The sequence below is a fragment of the Parus major genome, chromosome 12 (genome assembly GCF_001522545.3).
Source record: "Parus major isolate Abel chromosome 12, Parus_major1.1, whole genome shotgun sequence".
Taxonomy (NCBI): Eukaryota; Metazoa; Chordata; class Aves; order Passeriformes; family Paridae; genus Parus; species Parus major.
In genome coordinates, this window is record NC_031781.1 from 13,759,614 (window position 1) to 13,775,811 (window position 16,198).

At 42.9% G+C, this 16,198-nt stretch overlaps 2 protein-coding genes and 1 long non-coding RNA gene across 7 annotated transcripts in view; 2 read left to right on the forward strand and 1 right to left on the reverse strand.

Annotated features, from left to right (window-relative positions):
• ATXN7 (ataxin 7) overlaps window positions 1-4,171 on the forward strand; it is an 87,115-nt gene extending 82,944 nt beyond the window's left edge. For 3 of the 4 annotated variants that reach the window (XM_015640623.3, XM_033517404.1, XM_015640626.3), the window contains one exon: window positions 72-4,171. In XM_015640623.3, coding sequence (XP_015496109.1) covers window positions 72-89 — 18 coding nt within the window. In that variant the 3' untranslated portion in view covers window positions 90-4,171. The remainder of the gene's footprint in view (window positions 1-71) is intronic. The other variant, XM_015640624.2, reaches the window with a different exon arrangement.
• A 5,074-nt stretch (window positions 4,172-9,245) lies between these two features.
• PSMD6 (proteasome 26S subunit, non-ATPase 6) lies at window positions 9,246-15,720 on the reverse strand. The gene is made up of 8 exons (XM_015640627.1): window positions 15,528-15,720; window positions 14,266-14,471; window positions 13,607-13,752; window positions 12,370-12,589; window positions 12,153-12,261; window positions 10,963-11,131; window positions 9,711-9,788; window positions 9,246-9,562 (listed from the first exon to the last, which is right to left on the reverse strand). Exons 1-8 carry the CDS (start codon window positions 15,670-15,672, stop codon window positions 9,466-9,468), a joined length of 1,170 nt encoding a protein of 389 aa, XP_015496113.1. The 5' UTR covers window positions 15,673-15,720; the 3' UTR covers window positions 9,246-9,465.
• Window positions 9,752-11,491, forward strand: LOC117245042. 2 transcript variants are annotated; one of them, XR_004499185.1, is made up of 2 exons: window positions 9,752-10,120; window positions 11,395-11,491. It is a non-coding gene; the product is annotated as an uncharacterized LOC117245042 (long non-coding RNA). The 2 variants fall into 2 exon arrangements; XR_004499184.1 differs by having other exon boundaries at window positions 11,409-11,491.
• Window positions 15,721-16,198: the final 478 nt, after the last annotated feature.

Sequence of the window (16,198 nt, forward strand, 5' to 3'; positions counted from 1 at the left end):
CACAAAACGTGTTTGTTTTCAGTGCCTCTGAGGGCCTGGCTCACTGATGGTTCTCTTTTCTTGCCCCCAAGCCGAAGGCCCGTCCCTGATGGCACCACGGTGAGAAACAAACTGGACAGTTTTCACTACAAGCAAAACCTCCACCTGGATTTCTGGACTCCAAGATGCCTTGAGTTTTCCCAACTTCCCATGGTCCTCAGGTGTGGAAATCTACTGGACTGTCACTTAAACAAGGAATTTCCCTGAAGCCATGTCTGTAGCAGTGAATATACTAGAAATGGACACTGGATGAAGTTCAGCCACAAAATTGCTTTTATCAGTGTTAACAGTGGTCTGGACTGTTTGCTACAAATCTGTGAGATTTTCCTTACAGGAGTACATCATCTTGCCACTATTTGACATAGTTTGGCTGGGCAAACGAATGTTTTCTGGGGGGAAATAAACATTACTGTGGACTTATTTTTATACTGATGGTGTCTTTTGTAGGTGATAGCTAACCAGACAGACACCCTCAATGGAGAGGACCCCGTGACAAGGGGAAAAATGTGTGAGGCACAATGGAAAGAAGCCCTCAAGAAGGGAATATGGCTTTAGTGTTTTTATAGCAATGTTCCTTTAATGGAATATAAAAAAATAGCACAATTCAAAAAATTGTCTGTTTTGCCCAGCCTTTTGCAGGTAATTTGGGATAAGAAGCTATCAGGAGTTTAAAATAAAACAAACCCAACAAAACCAGAAAAACTTGTTTGAGGCCACTGCTCAGAAAACAAGTATAAAAATGCCGTATTTGTGTGATACAAAACCTATTTTCTATTCTTTTGAATGAGATTTTATTGTGGAAGAAAAGTTAATTTTGTTCTTTAAAAATTCCAAAAATATCAAACAAACAAAGGCAAATAACCTCTAAAACTCTATGCCCAAAGAACTTATTTATTGACCTAGACTGTATACCACAGGCCTTTGTGTTTGTTTTTTTTAAAAAAGAACTGTATTGGTGAAATTAGGCTGGATTTGTCTTCCTCTTCCAGCTGATAAAATTAGCCCTTTTTAAAACTGGGTTTAAAAATATTTAAATATTTTTAACAACCATAAAAGTCAGTTTCTTTCTGCCTTGTTTGTGTAACAAAATTGTTGATGTGTGACGCCTTCTACCACTCAGTAAGATTTTTATTTTTTTTTTTAGTCAGAATTCTGGAATAAATGCCAATTTGACAGCAGAGTTCACTGTGAAGCACTGCTTTGTGCATCACAGTCATCCCAGGCCCACCCAGGCTTTATGAGCATGTGGGACTTTACAGTTTTGTATAATCCAGCCAATTTTTATGGAGTATTTTGTCTTGCTTCAAAACACCTCAAAAATGAATTCCGCCAAAGGGCTCATTGTATTATGGTTTGACTCATCTGGATGTTTTTGTTAATTTTTTAAACTTCAGGTAAAGGCTCAAAACTGACGAAACTTTTATTAAGGGGGCAAAGCAAAGGAAGATGAAATCCTAATGAAGAAGATTTTTATTTTCTGCCTTAAAGGGGCATCAGCTATTGCTGAGAAGAGACAATCTGAGCCTGTCCAACTGTTGACGTAGCCCAGCCTTCTCCCCATTCTGGTGGCAAGTAGTAAGTACATCAGGGAATCCAAAGCCACTCTGAGTAGCAGTTGCTTAGTTGTTTACCTAACAATGCTTTCAGTTTCTCCTGAACTTCCTATGAAATCATTGTTATACAGCAAAACAACAAGAAGCCTCTATGCAGACACTTTAGCTTTGAATTGATACAAAAGATCACACTCTGAAAGCAATGTACTTAGAGACTCTTATTATGCAAACTTTAAAAAAAAACCAGTAGACAACTTTTCAGGAACAAAAGGATTTGTATTTAATAGGATGCCCTGTTGAAAGGATTGTTAGAACTGCGGTTGGTTTAATGTAAATGGAACCAAAACGAAATGCCACAAAAAGAAATCCAAGTGTATTAAATCCTGCACGTTTGGAGAGAAATCCATGCTCTGATGAAGTCCCTGGGGCAGAGCTTCCACTTCTGGACAGCATCAGTCACAAGTGCAATTTGACTCTTGGTAGAAACAAAGGTAAAGGAAATGAAAATTCGGCATGATTGGATGCTGGCGAGTTTGTGATTGAACTGTCCTCTGGTTTTTAAGGTTGTTTTTAAGGTTCTATTGATCTGAAAGCAAAATGGCAAATTTGTGCTCCTTCAGTAGCATGCAGATGTGTACAAAGTGAATTCCTGATGGCTGCTCCTCCAGAGCCAGTGCGTGCAGCCACCTGCACCATGGGGGCTTGAGCCACTGGAGCAAAGAGTCCGAGCATAAATTCTGCCTGCCCTAGACCTGCTCTAAATGTTATGTTTCAGATCTTGGTTATAAGCAGAACATTGTTCCTGAAGCTTTTATTGTCACATAGTTCTTACTGTAAATAATTAAGGAAGCTTAAAATTAATTTTCCTTGCAAAATTGAATTTGCAGTGGCTGGGTTGTTTCTAGACAGATTTTGGTATTAATTTAAGAGATACAGTTTTTATAGTCTTTCCAACTTCTCGTTATGACTCCTGCAGTTTTCTTAACCTAAAAAATTGCTGCAATGATGAACAAAGAATTATACAAGAAAAAAAAAAACATACTTTTGTATCTTTATTTTGGAATTTCTTGTTCTATTATAAATATTGAAGTATCCCTATTTCAGAAGACATATTTTGTTAATTGATTGTACATATTTAAATATGTATTTTTGCACAGGTCTTTTTTTCTTATATCCAGTTTTGGTACAATTGAGATCATCTAGTATTTATTTATTAATTAATTAAAAAAAAAAAAAAGCAAATACCTTTTTATAATTTGAAGTGGTTCACTGCCAAGCCAATAGTTAACATGCCTACTTTGCAATGTAAGGGATGCCTCCGTTTTGTGAAAGCCGTGTCCCTTTTCCCTGTCCTGGGAGTGGGTGGATCCACAGCAAGGGTCCCAGCCCAGGCCCACGGGGCTGCTGTGGTGTTGTTATCAGTTCCTGGCTCCCAGAAGATCCATTCAGTTCTGTGACACACTGCTTCTCTTTTTTTAGTGTTCGTGTGCGTGTGTGTGCGTGCGCATCCGTGTGGGTCTCGTGGTTTAAAACTAACGGAAAAACTGAAAGTGCCTGATATAACTAGTTTTAAGCTTGGACTGTTTAGACAGCTTCTCCTTAAAAGACTTGAATGTTCAGTTGAAATTTTGGAGCTTGCTTTTTCCACCTATATATAATATATGTGTGTGTGTGTATATCCACACATGCATATATCTATATTTCTGAAATTAATGAGATGGGTTGACAAAAGAAAGCAAATTACGCTGGTAGCTTTTGTAAAATCTTTTCATTTGAATACCTTATGTTGGAACAATACTATCAATAACTCATATTTAGTATAATGCCAAGGGTTTGAGATACGGTTTTAACCAGCAGTTTATTTAACTGTCTCATTTTGGGTAGGGGGGAGCAATATTCGTTAATCAAATAATTTAGAAAATGTTCCAAATTGTTGGTATTCCAAAACAAAGAAAAAACCCCACGTAAGTACCTCTTAAAACCATGAAAAAAATAAAGATGTGATTTCCAAATGACATTTCTAAGGCATTTGTCTTCCTGTAAGAGTTCTCTTGCCAAGGAATCTCTCGTCTTTTACTCATTCTGTCCTGGAGGAGGGAATTGGGCTTAGAAAGATTCTTAAATGTTTCACTGTTCAGCAGAAAATAATCATTTTTACCTTTTGTGCGAGATATTTTATGTTTTAAAGATAATTTTGAAATGAGCACTACATAATGTCAATGTGAATGTAGGCCTTGGAAGCATCTTGCTCGGTGTTGAGCCTGGTTCTAAAAGCAATCTCCTGTGTAAAATGTGTGAATAGTTTGATAATTTGTATACATAATCAAGAGCATCTGATCAGCTGAACTCTGTGTTGGCTGCTGTATAGTACATGAACAAATGTCATGGGATAGAAAAATTACTTTGGATATTTAAAAGAAAAATAAATATATAGTCTATTTGTTTTGTAACAAGTTTCTGTAAATAAAATAATTTATACTATTTATAAGAAAAAGTTGTGCTTTGCTTCATGAAAAAGATTAGTTTGTTGAACAAACATGTTACTAAACAAGGCAATAAAATTAGGACTTTTCAATAAATGAGGTTGGTTGCATGGAATATATTATATGTTTCTGCTTCATTATAAAATCCTTCACTATTAAAGGAAAACATTATCTGTATCAGTGCCTATGTGAACTAATTTCAGAGAATTGGATGTGGTCAAATTCTGTCGCTGTCCCTTGGCATTGTGAGTCAGCCCAGTAGGTTTGGAGCTTTCCGTCCTACAGGGGGTTGGTACCTGGTTCTGAGCAGTGCCTGATGCATCTCTGCAGCATTTTCCTGTGCAAAGGACCTTCTGTTACTTGAGGTTCACACTTTATATTATTTTCTAATCACAATAATGAGCAGCAGCCTTTGCAGCCCCAGATGTGGTTATGTTGAGTCATTGTGTTTCCTGGATTTTTTTTTTTCCTCCCAAAAAAGTGTCTTCTGTGTTTTCACAGTTTGAAGATCCGCTGTGTGAATTCAGCAGGTTAAACACTCCTGCAGAGTTTTTCTGTCTCAGGACTTGTGTCTCATGGGTGATTTTGGAGCAGTTTGTAAAGCCAGTAAAACTCCTGTTAGTGGGACAGGACTTCAGAGTGACATTTGCAGCAAAGCTTCCTTTATTCTGTCTCTATTTTGTTTTGTTTTGAGTTGTTTCCCCTTTATAACAAGTTTTTCTTAATATTTGGAGTAAGTGCTTCAAGATATAAACGGGGTTCGGACAACAGGCAAGCTCTGCTTTGTCTTTTTGTAACACACACCTCTAATAGTTCTACATTTACTTCTGTGTTACTGAGTATTGTGATTTTTTTTGTCTTGCCTTCTTACAAATGCTTTTCCTTCCTAGCAGCAATTTCTACAACCTGTGCCATCCTGCAGGAGCTGCTGGTGCTGCAGCTGGTTCTGCAGAGCTGTACCAGTGACCACAGCCCGGAGCGCGTGGGAGTCGGGTGTTTGCAGCGGAGCAGAGCTCTGTGCTTGGCATCGTGTTCAGGCAGGTTCGTGACTCTGAGTGCTTCAACGCTGGAGGAGCAACTCTGCATTTTACTGCATTTAATACAGGGTTCAGTGTCCTCTGAAACAGGCAAAGTTAAGGAAGGAAAAAAAGGTGCATTTACCCTGTGTAACTCTTGAGCTCTCAGAGCTCTGTGGAATTGGAGCATCCTCCCTCCCCTTCCTTTGCTGCCTTTGGTGCAGTGCAGTGCCAGGGAGCCCTGACCCTGGGGCAGAGCAGAGCTGCCCCTTGGGTTCTCTCTTCTGGTGACTCCTGTTCACTAAAGGAGTTAGTGATGAAAAATGGTTCTGACCAGGTGCTGCACGGTAAGCAAAGATGTCCCTGATTGGAAAGATTTCCCTGGGTGGAAAGCAGTTTCCTTCCCATCAGTGACTGTCTCATAGGAAAACACTCCAGTTTATATTCGGGACAGTTACTTGGTGATGTAAGAGACTGCCAATGCATGCAATGAAACCCCAGGGTCAGAGGTTCCCCGTGTGCAGGGTTTGTGTATTTGTGCATCTTGCCCTTTGCATTTAGTATCAAAGCTGGGGAGATGTGTCCTGGGAGCCCGAAGCTCTTTGGCTTTCCCCTGGTGGAGCAGTGTTGGGCTCAAAGGCTCCAACCTGACTTTGGCAGGAGGTTCTGCCTGTGCAGCCCTGGGTGAGGCTGGGGAGTTTGGCCCGGTGCCCTCGGGCTCTCCGAAGGCCGGAGCGCCGCGCCGTGGGCGCTTTGTTTTCACCGACTACCAAAACAACCCAAAGCAGGGCTTGCCCCGGCTTTATTTAAATGCAAATTCCTGTTGGTTCATTATTATCGCGTTCTGCTGCAACAAATAATCAGACACATGTGGCTTGTAGGATCCACCATGGGACTTTTTATTTTGACTGGATGCTTTTTTCAGTGCTTTGGCTCGGAGCTGTGTTAGCTGCTGGACTCGTTCCTAACAAGCAGCATGGGAGCTTTGTCATGGAAAAGTGGCATATGCTTGGGTTTTTTCTGACCCAACAAACTTTAGGGTTTAAACTAATGTGGATTGAAACTTTATTGCCAAGGAGGAAAAACAGCCTGAGAGATGAAGTAAAAAAAGCTTTGTTCAAGCCCATGAGAAATAGCTGGTGTTGACATTTGTGCCCAAATTGATACAAAGGTTTCTTCAGCATCAGCAGGGACTGTGTTGCTGCCTGGGTTTGGTGGTCTCTGACAGTGCTGGAAGTTTTTTGTCCTCCATTTTGCTGATTAGGTCCCTTCACCTGAGTCCTTTCCTGTCTATGACAGGTGACTTTTTCCTAAAGCCAGTGCCTTGTCCCTTGCCTGCAAGGCTGGACCTTGAGCTCTGGAGCCCAGTGTTCAGTGACAGAAGCACCAGAGGTGGTGGCAGGTGAGCCAGAAACTGCACAGAGACTTGCACAGAAACGACATTTCAACTGCTTTACAGGAGAGCTTTACTAACAAATCCTAAACCACCCCACCTCCTGCCCTTCCCACCTGCTTTCCCATCATTAATGCAGGGAAAGAATTGCAGAGTTCAAGCTGTGGCTTGAAATCTCTGGTTCTGGCTACCTTGTAGCGAGGGTGAAGTCAGCCTTGCAAAGCGAAATTGGAGAATGGCATTAGCTAAAGGAACTGCCCAAGCTTAAATTACAAGAGAGAATGTACAGCTTTGGCATGTGGACTATAAATCCATGGAAAGGTGTCAAAAGCGAGGCATGAACGCCTGCGTCTGGAGTGCTGCTCACAATCACAGTTAAATAAAGGGAAATCATGAGATCAGATAAACAGAATATAAAACTAATGTGGTCACAGGACAGTAAAAATCAACTTGAAATTACTTCAGGAAGTAGAAATTGTAATGCTTCTGATTTGACATGGAGATGGAAGAAGGCAGTTAAAAACAATAGACAAAATTATGCCCTTGATCAGCTCCAGGCCTGACCACCCAGGACCCCTCAGCTCAGCATTCCTACTCTTTAGAAAATCTGTATCAGATTGCTGGTTTTTGGTTTTTTTTCAGGAGAACGATGTGAACAGCCGTGCTGGCTAAACTGTGTGCCTCCAGCTGCGGGCTTCAGGAGGTGCTGCCTTTCACCTTTCCCAGAATTTTATCCCATCACATTTGGCATGGCTGAGAGGCTGAACTGCTGCACAAAGCCTTCAAAAGTTCCACTAAAATTGCTGTGACTCCTTCCTGCCATGTCTTGGCACAAAAATCTTTGTCCAGAAGATCTCCAGGCTCTCCCTGGATCCTCTTCTGCAGGATGCAGGCTGAGATCAGGAAATGTGAAGGCAAGTTGGGATCTTTAGAGGGGTCTTTGCTGTTGTAGGATTGTGCACTTCTGTTTGGAACATTATTTTTCACCCACCTGAGCAGAGAGCACCAGATGCTGAAATGCTTGGCTCCCACAGGATGACAGCCATGGTTAGGATAAAATGGTCGATAGCTCTGCAAGTATCTTAGAGCACTAAGACTCTTTAGCAGTGCTTTTACTTTCCACACAGAGTAGGGCTTTCCATTTTCTTTTCTCCTGTTCTTACCTATACTAAGAGAGCAGTAAGATTTCTCTGGAATGCATGAAGCCCCTGGTAGCCTTATTTTTCTTGAGCAGGTTTCTATTCTCCTTACAGTTAAAAAAATACATGGTAATACATGTGGTGAATGGAAGCTTTGATGCAGGTTATTAAGGCCAGTTCATGTATAAATTTGCTGGAAAGGAAAATTGATTTGTGCACCAAACAGAAATTCCTCGAGTCAGTGAAGACAGAAAAGCAGTCTGGTTTTCTGATGGGCTTCACACCTGCACCTATGGAAGGTGGAGAAGATGCTCCCAAAAGTCAGACTGATTAAAGCCTTCCTAGCTAGCTCTACTTACCTGGCATGGAACAGATGTAGAAACCAAGAGAGGTTATTGCAAGTCTGAATATTGGGTTTTATCAATTAAAACCTTATAGGAAATGGTATGTGTGTGAACACACAAAACAGAGACTCATAGTTGACCACATGGTAAACTAGAGTTCTTTTTTATTACTCTGCCTATTCTGAAGAAAGATCAGAATTTTCTTCTCATTAGTACTGCCTGAAATGTAAATCTTTAAACTGGCTAAATAGCTGCTTCTTGGAGGGGGAAACAACCAGAACAGCCTCCAGTAAGTAGTAAAAAAAACCCTGAAATCATGAGGTTGTATTTTGGGTTTCAGAAAAGTTCATCAGAGAATAGGTATGACCCCTCAGCACCAAGGGGTCCAACCTCAGGCAGGCAGCAGTGATTCCAGCACAGGAGGCCCTCCATGATCTTAAAATGGGAGGGGTGGGCAGGGGAAATTCCAAGCTGTCCTGTCTGTGGCACAGCTGCTTCCAAGCTAGGATTGCTCTTGGAGCACACCTGCCTGCTGGGGCTCCTTCCAGCACCGAAGTTGCAATGCATACAGGCTGTAAATGTTCCAAATGCATCAAAAGCTCACAGAACTCACTCACAGGCTGCCTTTGGGAGGAGGGAAAAAACCCCTCAAGGCAGGCCAGCAGGGTAAACAGCTGCTGCTGGAGGCTCTGCCACGCCAGAAACCATGTGTCATCAGCATGGCAGCAGTCTAGTGAGACATTCATTCCTCAGCAGCTGTGAAGAAAGGAACAGTACCTGAACAGCTCTGTCAGACTGCAGTAGTCCCTTCCACAGCTCCCACCATCACTGACATCTGCAAATCTAACTCAGGCAATAATTACAAATGTAATGCTTTGCTCACATGCTGACTTCCTTTTCAACAGTTTAAAACAGTTTAAAAAATAGTTTAAAGAGAGAGGCTACTTCTGTTACAGTTATTCCCAAAGTTCTAGTCCTACAGTTTCTGTGGTTATATTATTGCTTCACCCCAATCACTTGCATCCTTATTCCTTCTCCCTTAAGCTGTAATCCCTTCACTGCAACACTCTGTCCTGTCTGCACATTGTGCACTCTTCACTAAAATTTTTGGCCACTTTACTATTATGCAACTGATTGCTTTCACCTCTGATTCCAATACCAGTCTTAAAACAGCAAGCATAAAATGGCCATGAGCTCTCTATGTTCACAGATCATGAACCTGCTTTGCTGTTCAATATGGAACACTGGGTATACAGGCAAGGAAAGGAACAAAGTCTATTACAAGAGATCACCAATGGTATCATACATTTAATAAATGAACTGGGTTCCATACACCAGAACAGAACAGTGTGTACATAATGAAGTGGAAAGTAAAAACACTACCTTTCTTGCTAGTTATTTTTTTCCCTACAGTATACCAAGTTATGCAATATATTTATAGGTTACTTCCAAAATGTTTTAAACATCTAAACATTTGCATTCCCTTGCATTAAAAAAATTACATATTAATTACTCGGGAAAGTTTCTGAATTCTGTTTAGCAGCAAATCTCCTTTCTTGATGGTTTCTTGGTACTGCCAGTTCTTGCTATCAGGCCTAGGAATCATGGAGGGAAAAAATACAGAGGTTTAGAACTAGGACTACAATTTATGCTAAAACATTAAACATTTCTGTAGTAAATCTCATCAAAATATATAGAATTCAACTGATCTGTTAAAAACAACCTATAGGAATTGTTACATACCTGTTAGTTTCTACAATCTCATTTACTTTGTCTATTTTGCAGTGCAATCGCCCAGCTGCAATAAATCTTGAAAGCTCCCTAAACGAAGAAAAAAAGTTGGTTAAGTCCTGTTTCATCAGGGACTTGTAGACCTAAGAGCACAGAAACTGCTGTTACACCACACTGTATTTCTGAAGCAACAGCTTATGGATCTTCATGAGGTATCTTATGCATCCTCATCTTACTAAGGCTTGGACATTGCACCTAAAAAAATCATTTTAGTGACCTGAACACAAAACCTCTTGGTTCTTTCTTATCAGGCCAAAGTGTTGTACTTGAGTGAGTGAAACTTACCACTGAGCTTTGTGTCAACTACTCTCAAATCCAAAAGCAGCAGTAATGCAGTGTGGCTACTTGGAATTTATCCTGAGGTAAGTATCTTCCTGCCAGTCAATTAATTAGAAAAGTATCTCCATAATATTTAATTTTAACTGCTTTATCAAATTTTATTATTATTGTATTGTTTTATCAGCTGGTGGTCCATTGCACTGGTGGTAGAAAAGAATATTCCTGTGCTCAACAATAAGATAAGTTACAACTCATAATGAATTACTGGGAAGCATAAGAATTAGTATGACTTTAAAAAAATTACTTTGAATTGAATAGTATTTGGTTTCTCTTGAAACACTTATTAATTTCTGAATATTTCAAGCAGTTTCATATTTCTGTAAGTTTTCTATGTTAGAAACCACAAGAATGACTCCTGTGAAGGCATTTGAAATAATGTGCTCCATGTACACAGAGTAAAAGTCAGTTTCTCACTTCACTCACCACTTAGTTCTTATCATGATCTAAATCTGTTGGTTTTATTTTAGAAAAGAACTTCAAATTGGGACTGCAGGGTATGTTTGATTTAAGTTAAAAACATCAGATCCTATCCACATAACAGAAACCAAGCAAAATGAGAGAGGGAGACTGGCAGAGTACAAAAAATGTACAGATCCCCAAAGTTGGAACAGCTCCATTTTTGCGTAACTGTGAATTAAGCTATCTAAAATCTAAAGTTTCATAGAACATGGAGGTTAATAAATACAGCAATATAAAGAACAAAGTAATTAATGAAATATCAGCATCTCACACTCTTCCATAGAAATGTAACTTGGTATATTTAGAATACAAGTGAACAAAGATTTTTACTCATAATGAGATCATCATAAATATGTAAAAGGTATAAAGTGAGATCTCTATGAACTGAAAAAGCCAAAGAACTTACTGATCTATGAATTCTACACTGACTCCAAAGGCTTCTGCCATGTACCCTAACGTCAAGGACCGGTAGGACTCAAGGAGCTGGCTGTAGGCGTGGATTCGCATTTCCCGAACGTAGTATCGGTAGTGAGGTGCAAACAGCCAGTCTTTCTTCATCTCTTGCTCTACAACAGCTGAAAATGAAGCAAAATTAAAAAAAAAATAAGTTAGTAATTTCTGAGAAATGTGACATATCAGTTATGTAAATAAAACACACAGCACCAGTTAATAAGTAATAGCCGTGACCATTGTATTCCGGCACTCCTCAAGATATGAAAGGGATTCTGCACTAAAGGGAAGTAAATTCATCTAATCTGTATCAGGTCTGGAGCCAGGAGCAGTAAGAACATGCAAACAGCACTGTGGCAGAGCTAATGGGAGTCTGTAATCAGTACAGCATCCTTCTTTCAGGGGGAGAGACCACCTTGCTGAAGGCAACAGCTGGATCTGCTGCCTGCAGGCGCAGCCTGGAGCTGGGTAACAAGCAGAACTCGTATGTAAACCCTTGAAGAAACATTGTTATCACACCTATTTAAGGACAAAACATTAACTTTCTGCTACTAGCTCTGAAATTAGTAACAAGGATTTCCAGGCACTGAAGTAATTCCTTTTTAATTGACAGCATCCCTGCTCGGCTTGGGATGAGGCCAGCAATAGGAAGATGCTTCCCTTTAACTCAGTCTCATCAGGCCCAGTCTTCCACAAAATCAAGGGTTCTTCCTTGCTTTTTCTAAATATCTCATTTTCTTGTATTCTAAATCTCACAGAAAAAAAAAGAAGCAGTCTGAGGACTGGCAAGAATGGGGTTTTCTGAAGAGCTTTCCTTTGGTGTCACCCTTTTACACAGAAAGCTTTCAAATCTTTTCTGATTTGGCTCTTCAGGTAAGATGGTGTTTCATAGCCATTTTCAAAGTGCTTTTTCACCTAATCAGATGTGACCTTTCACAAGGCTCATTGGATGAGAAATTTGTCTTTCTTTCTTTGAAAAATCAAAGCAGAAAATTGTATATCACTGTTAAAAAAACTCTCTATAGTTTGTTTTTTCTGCACATAGCTCTAGTTTTAGACTGTAGCTACTCCACAAAAGTTGTGTATGACCTGAAACAAATAACTGGAACACCTGAAATAGTGTTGTGGGACACAGCCCAGCCTTACCTAGCGACTGGAAAAAGGCTGCGTAACGACATTCGTAAAGAGAGAAGAGATACTGCCGTACAGCTGGCAAACTGTGCAAGGCTTCCAGGATCTCTGCTCCTTTAATCACCTGAAAGCAAACACACATCTTAAACCACTATCCCTTTCAGCCTCCAGATGAACAGGTTAAGGAAACGCTCTGTCAGTTTGCACCAGTGTTTCCACGCGCTCTCTTTACCTTTTCCCTCAGGTCAGGCCTGTCCAGGGCAATCATGCTGACATAGACAGTGTATGTTACAAAGGTTTTGTAATCCATCAGTTCATAGGATGTAAATGTGGAAACTGTATCAAGGAAGAGCTCCGCTGCTTGTTTAAAGTCTCGAATGGCTACACAGTAAAGGCCCTGGTACACCTTGAGACGGTTTCTTCTGTCCCAGTCTCCTCCTTCTTCTATTAGACTTAAAATAGAACAAAGAATATTTACTTATGTAAATGTGTAATGTAATAAGCTATGTGAAACAAGTAGAAATCAATTGAAACCATGAGATTAGAGAAAGAATAGCTTGGTTTATGTTAGAGCTTGTTGAAACAGCCCAGGCTTTGTACACCTGTTGGCATAGGAAAGTGGCTTCCTTGGGACAGGAGAGCCCGGAGGCCTCCCTCTTGCCCTAACACAGGACAAGTTTCTGCTGAAAGGAAAAGTCAACAGCCTCTTCAGCTGTGACAACAATCTCTGTGGATGTGCAGGTAAAAAGATGTGCCAGCCTGGACTGTGGCAACAGATTTCCACTGCCTTTGCTGCTAAAATCGAAGCTGTCCAACCGGCAGCGTAGAAAAAAAGATACAAGTTGCTATCTTTTAAGCATCAGCACAAAACTGGTGTGGCTCTAGGAAGGGCAGAAGATGAGAAAAAAACTGCTGAGAAGACAACACAAAATATCCCTGCCCAAGGAACAAGGGAAGTAGGAACCTCCTCTGCCTTGGTGTCTCAGGGCAGCAGCAGAGAGGCTGGAACCACAGCTTTCTACAGGAACTGCTGAAGTTCAGAACATTGGGAAGCTACCCGTGAGAACATGGGAAGGACAGTGCCACAAAAACACAGCATGCTGCTCTTGCTTCTAAAGGAAAAGCTCCCTCTTTACAGAGTCAGCTGGGTGCCACTAGGAGCTGCTGGACTTAGCTGGCAGAGACATAGTCCAGTCACACCCAAAATGGGAATGGGAGCTGGGCTACAAATACAAATTGAGCCAGCTGCTAGAAAACAGCTACCACAAAATCCTAACCTTTCTCTTCCCCCCATAAAAAAATCCAGGAGTAGGAAGTGCTGTAAAACAAAATAACACCCACCCATCACACTGATTCTCTCTCACAAGCAATACCAGTCATTTCTGGACAGAAAGGTATTTATCTTCCTTTTCTTTTGTTACAGCTTGTTTCAGAAGTGCTTTAGTGCACTCAGACAACCCAAGCAGTACCTTTTTGCCTTTTCAATGTTCCGTGTGATGAGGTCATTGTCCATGTAAAACAAGCCAATCCTTAGCAGATAGAACACGATATCCAGCCGATGTCCCAGGGCCACAGTTTTGTCGTAAGTCTTGCGGAATGCAGTCAAAGCTCCTTCCTGGCAAAACAGTATTTGCTTCTGTAAGAATGTTAAAAGCACCCAGAACACTCACAAAAAGCCTGTTGTAAGAATACATGCAGTCTCCCACTGGTAGCTGTGACTTTCACGTTATGCATTCTGAATAATCTTAACATATCCAAGTTTAAATCAAGTTAGAAAAGGTGTTCCTCATGTATTTTTTAAAGCTAAAGACTATGGAAATCTACTCTGTAACTTGAAATTCAATTGCACAATCTAAATAGCTCGGGAGAGTCTAAAGGTGCAAGGAAAGTGAATAATGGTATCTGCAAACTTTTCCCCTTGTCAAGAAAAAAGTTTTCTTTCAAGGATTGTTTTTTTCCTAGGTAACTTATACTTTAGTAAGACCCTCCCCTATCTGCCAGCCATGTGTCAGCTGTGCCATAGAGAAAATTCTCTGCAAGACCCCCAGCACTCACTGGGGCCTGCCCAGCTAACAGGGTTCCCATGCTGTGTTTTCTACGAGTCCATAACACCTCTGCTGTCACCAACCTTGTCCCCAATCCTGCACAGGTACTCAGCCTTGGCCATCATTGCATCCCGGATTTCACTCTCCCCCAAGATCTTTTCTGCATCCTCTAATTCGTTGTCAAGACGTTTCAGCTCCTCCTCGTTGGCTTTCTTCATTTTGTTCAGCAGATCCGTGTCCATCTGCCACTCAAGAGACTTGCACAGGGCTTCGTAGTATGGAGCCATGTCTGAAAGAGAAGCAGGAAGGGTTCTGCTGTTCATTGCTGCAACAAGAGCGTGTTTGTTCCTAAAAGGACAACATGACTGTCAACACCAGAAGTGTCCCTTCTATGACCAGGTAACTGCTGAACCCAGCCACAGCACAGCCACTGTTTCTGCCAATCTTGTCTGTCACATTTCCTTTCACTGATCTTTTTTCATCACTGCCCTTTGTACTGCTCCCATTTATGCTTTCCCTACCTAGCACTGGGTTGGCCTCACGTCGAGTTCTGGGGGTAGTTTTGGGCACCACAATACCATGGCATTAAGCTTTTAGAAGGCATCCAAAGGAGGGACATGAAGATGATGAAGGGTCTGGAGGGGGATGTATAAAGAGCAGCTGAAATCACTTGGTGTGTTCAGCCTAGAGAAGGAGACTGAGGGGGGACCTCAAAGCTGTCTAAAATTTCCTCATGAGACGAAGTGGAGGGTCAGGCACTGATCTCTGCTCTCTGGAAACCAGTGACAGGACTTGAGTAAAAAGCATGGAGCTGTGTAAGGGGAGGTTTTGCTTGGGTATCAGGAGAAGGTTCTTCCCCCAGAGGGTGGTGGGGCACAGAACAGGCTCCCCAAGGCAGAGCTCATGGAGCACTTGGACAGTGCCCTCAGGCAGAGTGGTATTGTTGGGAGTGTCCTGTGCAGGACCAAGAGTTAGACTTTGATGATCCTTGTGCTCAGGATGTTCTGTGATTCTCTTTATCCCACCGTGAGCGCAGCAGCCCGTGGTGCCCAGCTCGCAGCTCTTACAGCCCCAGCACGATGTAAGAGTGGTGGGAGCCGGGGACAGGGCACGGGTCCAAGCCTCGTCCTGCCCCGCTGCTCTCGGGGCCCATGGCCCGGGGGAGTCAGTCCCGGGGGCAGAGCGATGCCGAACCGCGGGGGGACCTACACAACCCCCAGCCCGGGGATCCGTGACCGGAGACAGTCACACGGCTGCTCCGCAGACTTGCGGTCGGTGCCGTGGCCGGCGGACAGACAGACAGACAGCCCTCACACACACACAGCCTCCCCCAGGCCCCACTCACTGTGCAGCCGCACCGCCGCCATCAGCTCGTCGCGCGCGGCGGGGTCGGGCGCGCGGGGCCGCAGGCTGAGCAGGAAGCGGAGCTGGGCGATGCGGAGGTCGGGGTTCTTGGGCAGCCCCTCCTCCTCCAGGTTCTCCAGCGGCATGGCGGCGGCGGCGGCGGCGGCGGCGGCGGGACGGGGGCCGCGGGGCCGGGCTCGGCAGGACGGGCGGCTGCGGCAGCGGAGGGCGGCGCGGCGCAGTGACTCAGCCGCGACGGGCGGAAGCGGCAGCGCGCTTCCGCCGCGCGGCGCCCCCTGGCGGCGCGGAGGACCCCGGCGGGCGGCCCGAGCGGCCCCTGGCGGTGGGGACGGGCCCAGGCACAGCCATGGCGACGTGAGGACACAAACACAGAAACAGCCACAAAATCACAGTCTGCCCACAAAGTGGCTGCCCTGTCCCTGGAAACGTCCAAAGCCAGATTAGAAGGGGTTTTTGGTCTAGTGGAAGGTGTTTCTTCCCATGGTAGGGGGTTGGAACTGGGTGATTTTCTAGATCTCCTTCCAATGAAAACCATTCTATGATTGTATGATCCCAGAGCACATGGTACAGGGTTGTGTTCAGACAACACTAGAATATTTCTAGTGAGGGAGACTCACAGCCTCTCTGGACAATCTGTTCCTGTGCACAGTC

Excerpts from the sequence above, each read along its gene's own strand:
- PSMD6 (XM_015640627.1), bottom strand. The coding sequence starts at position 15,672 with ATGCCGCTGGAGAACCTGGAGGAGGAGGGGCTGCCCAAGAACCCCGAC. Across the intron at positions 12,590-13,606 it reads AACATTGAAAAGGCAAAAAG|TCTAATAGAAGAAGGAGGAG; the intron begins GTACTGCTTGGG and ends TTCTATTTTAAG. Across the intron at positions 11,132-12,152 it reads AGCCTTTTTCCAGTCGCTAG|CTGTTGTAGAGCAAGAGATG; the intron begins GTAAGGCTGGGC and ends CTTCATTTTCAG.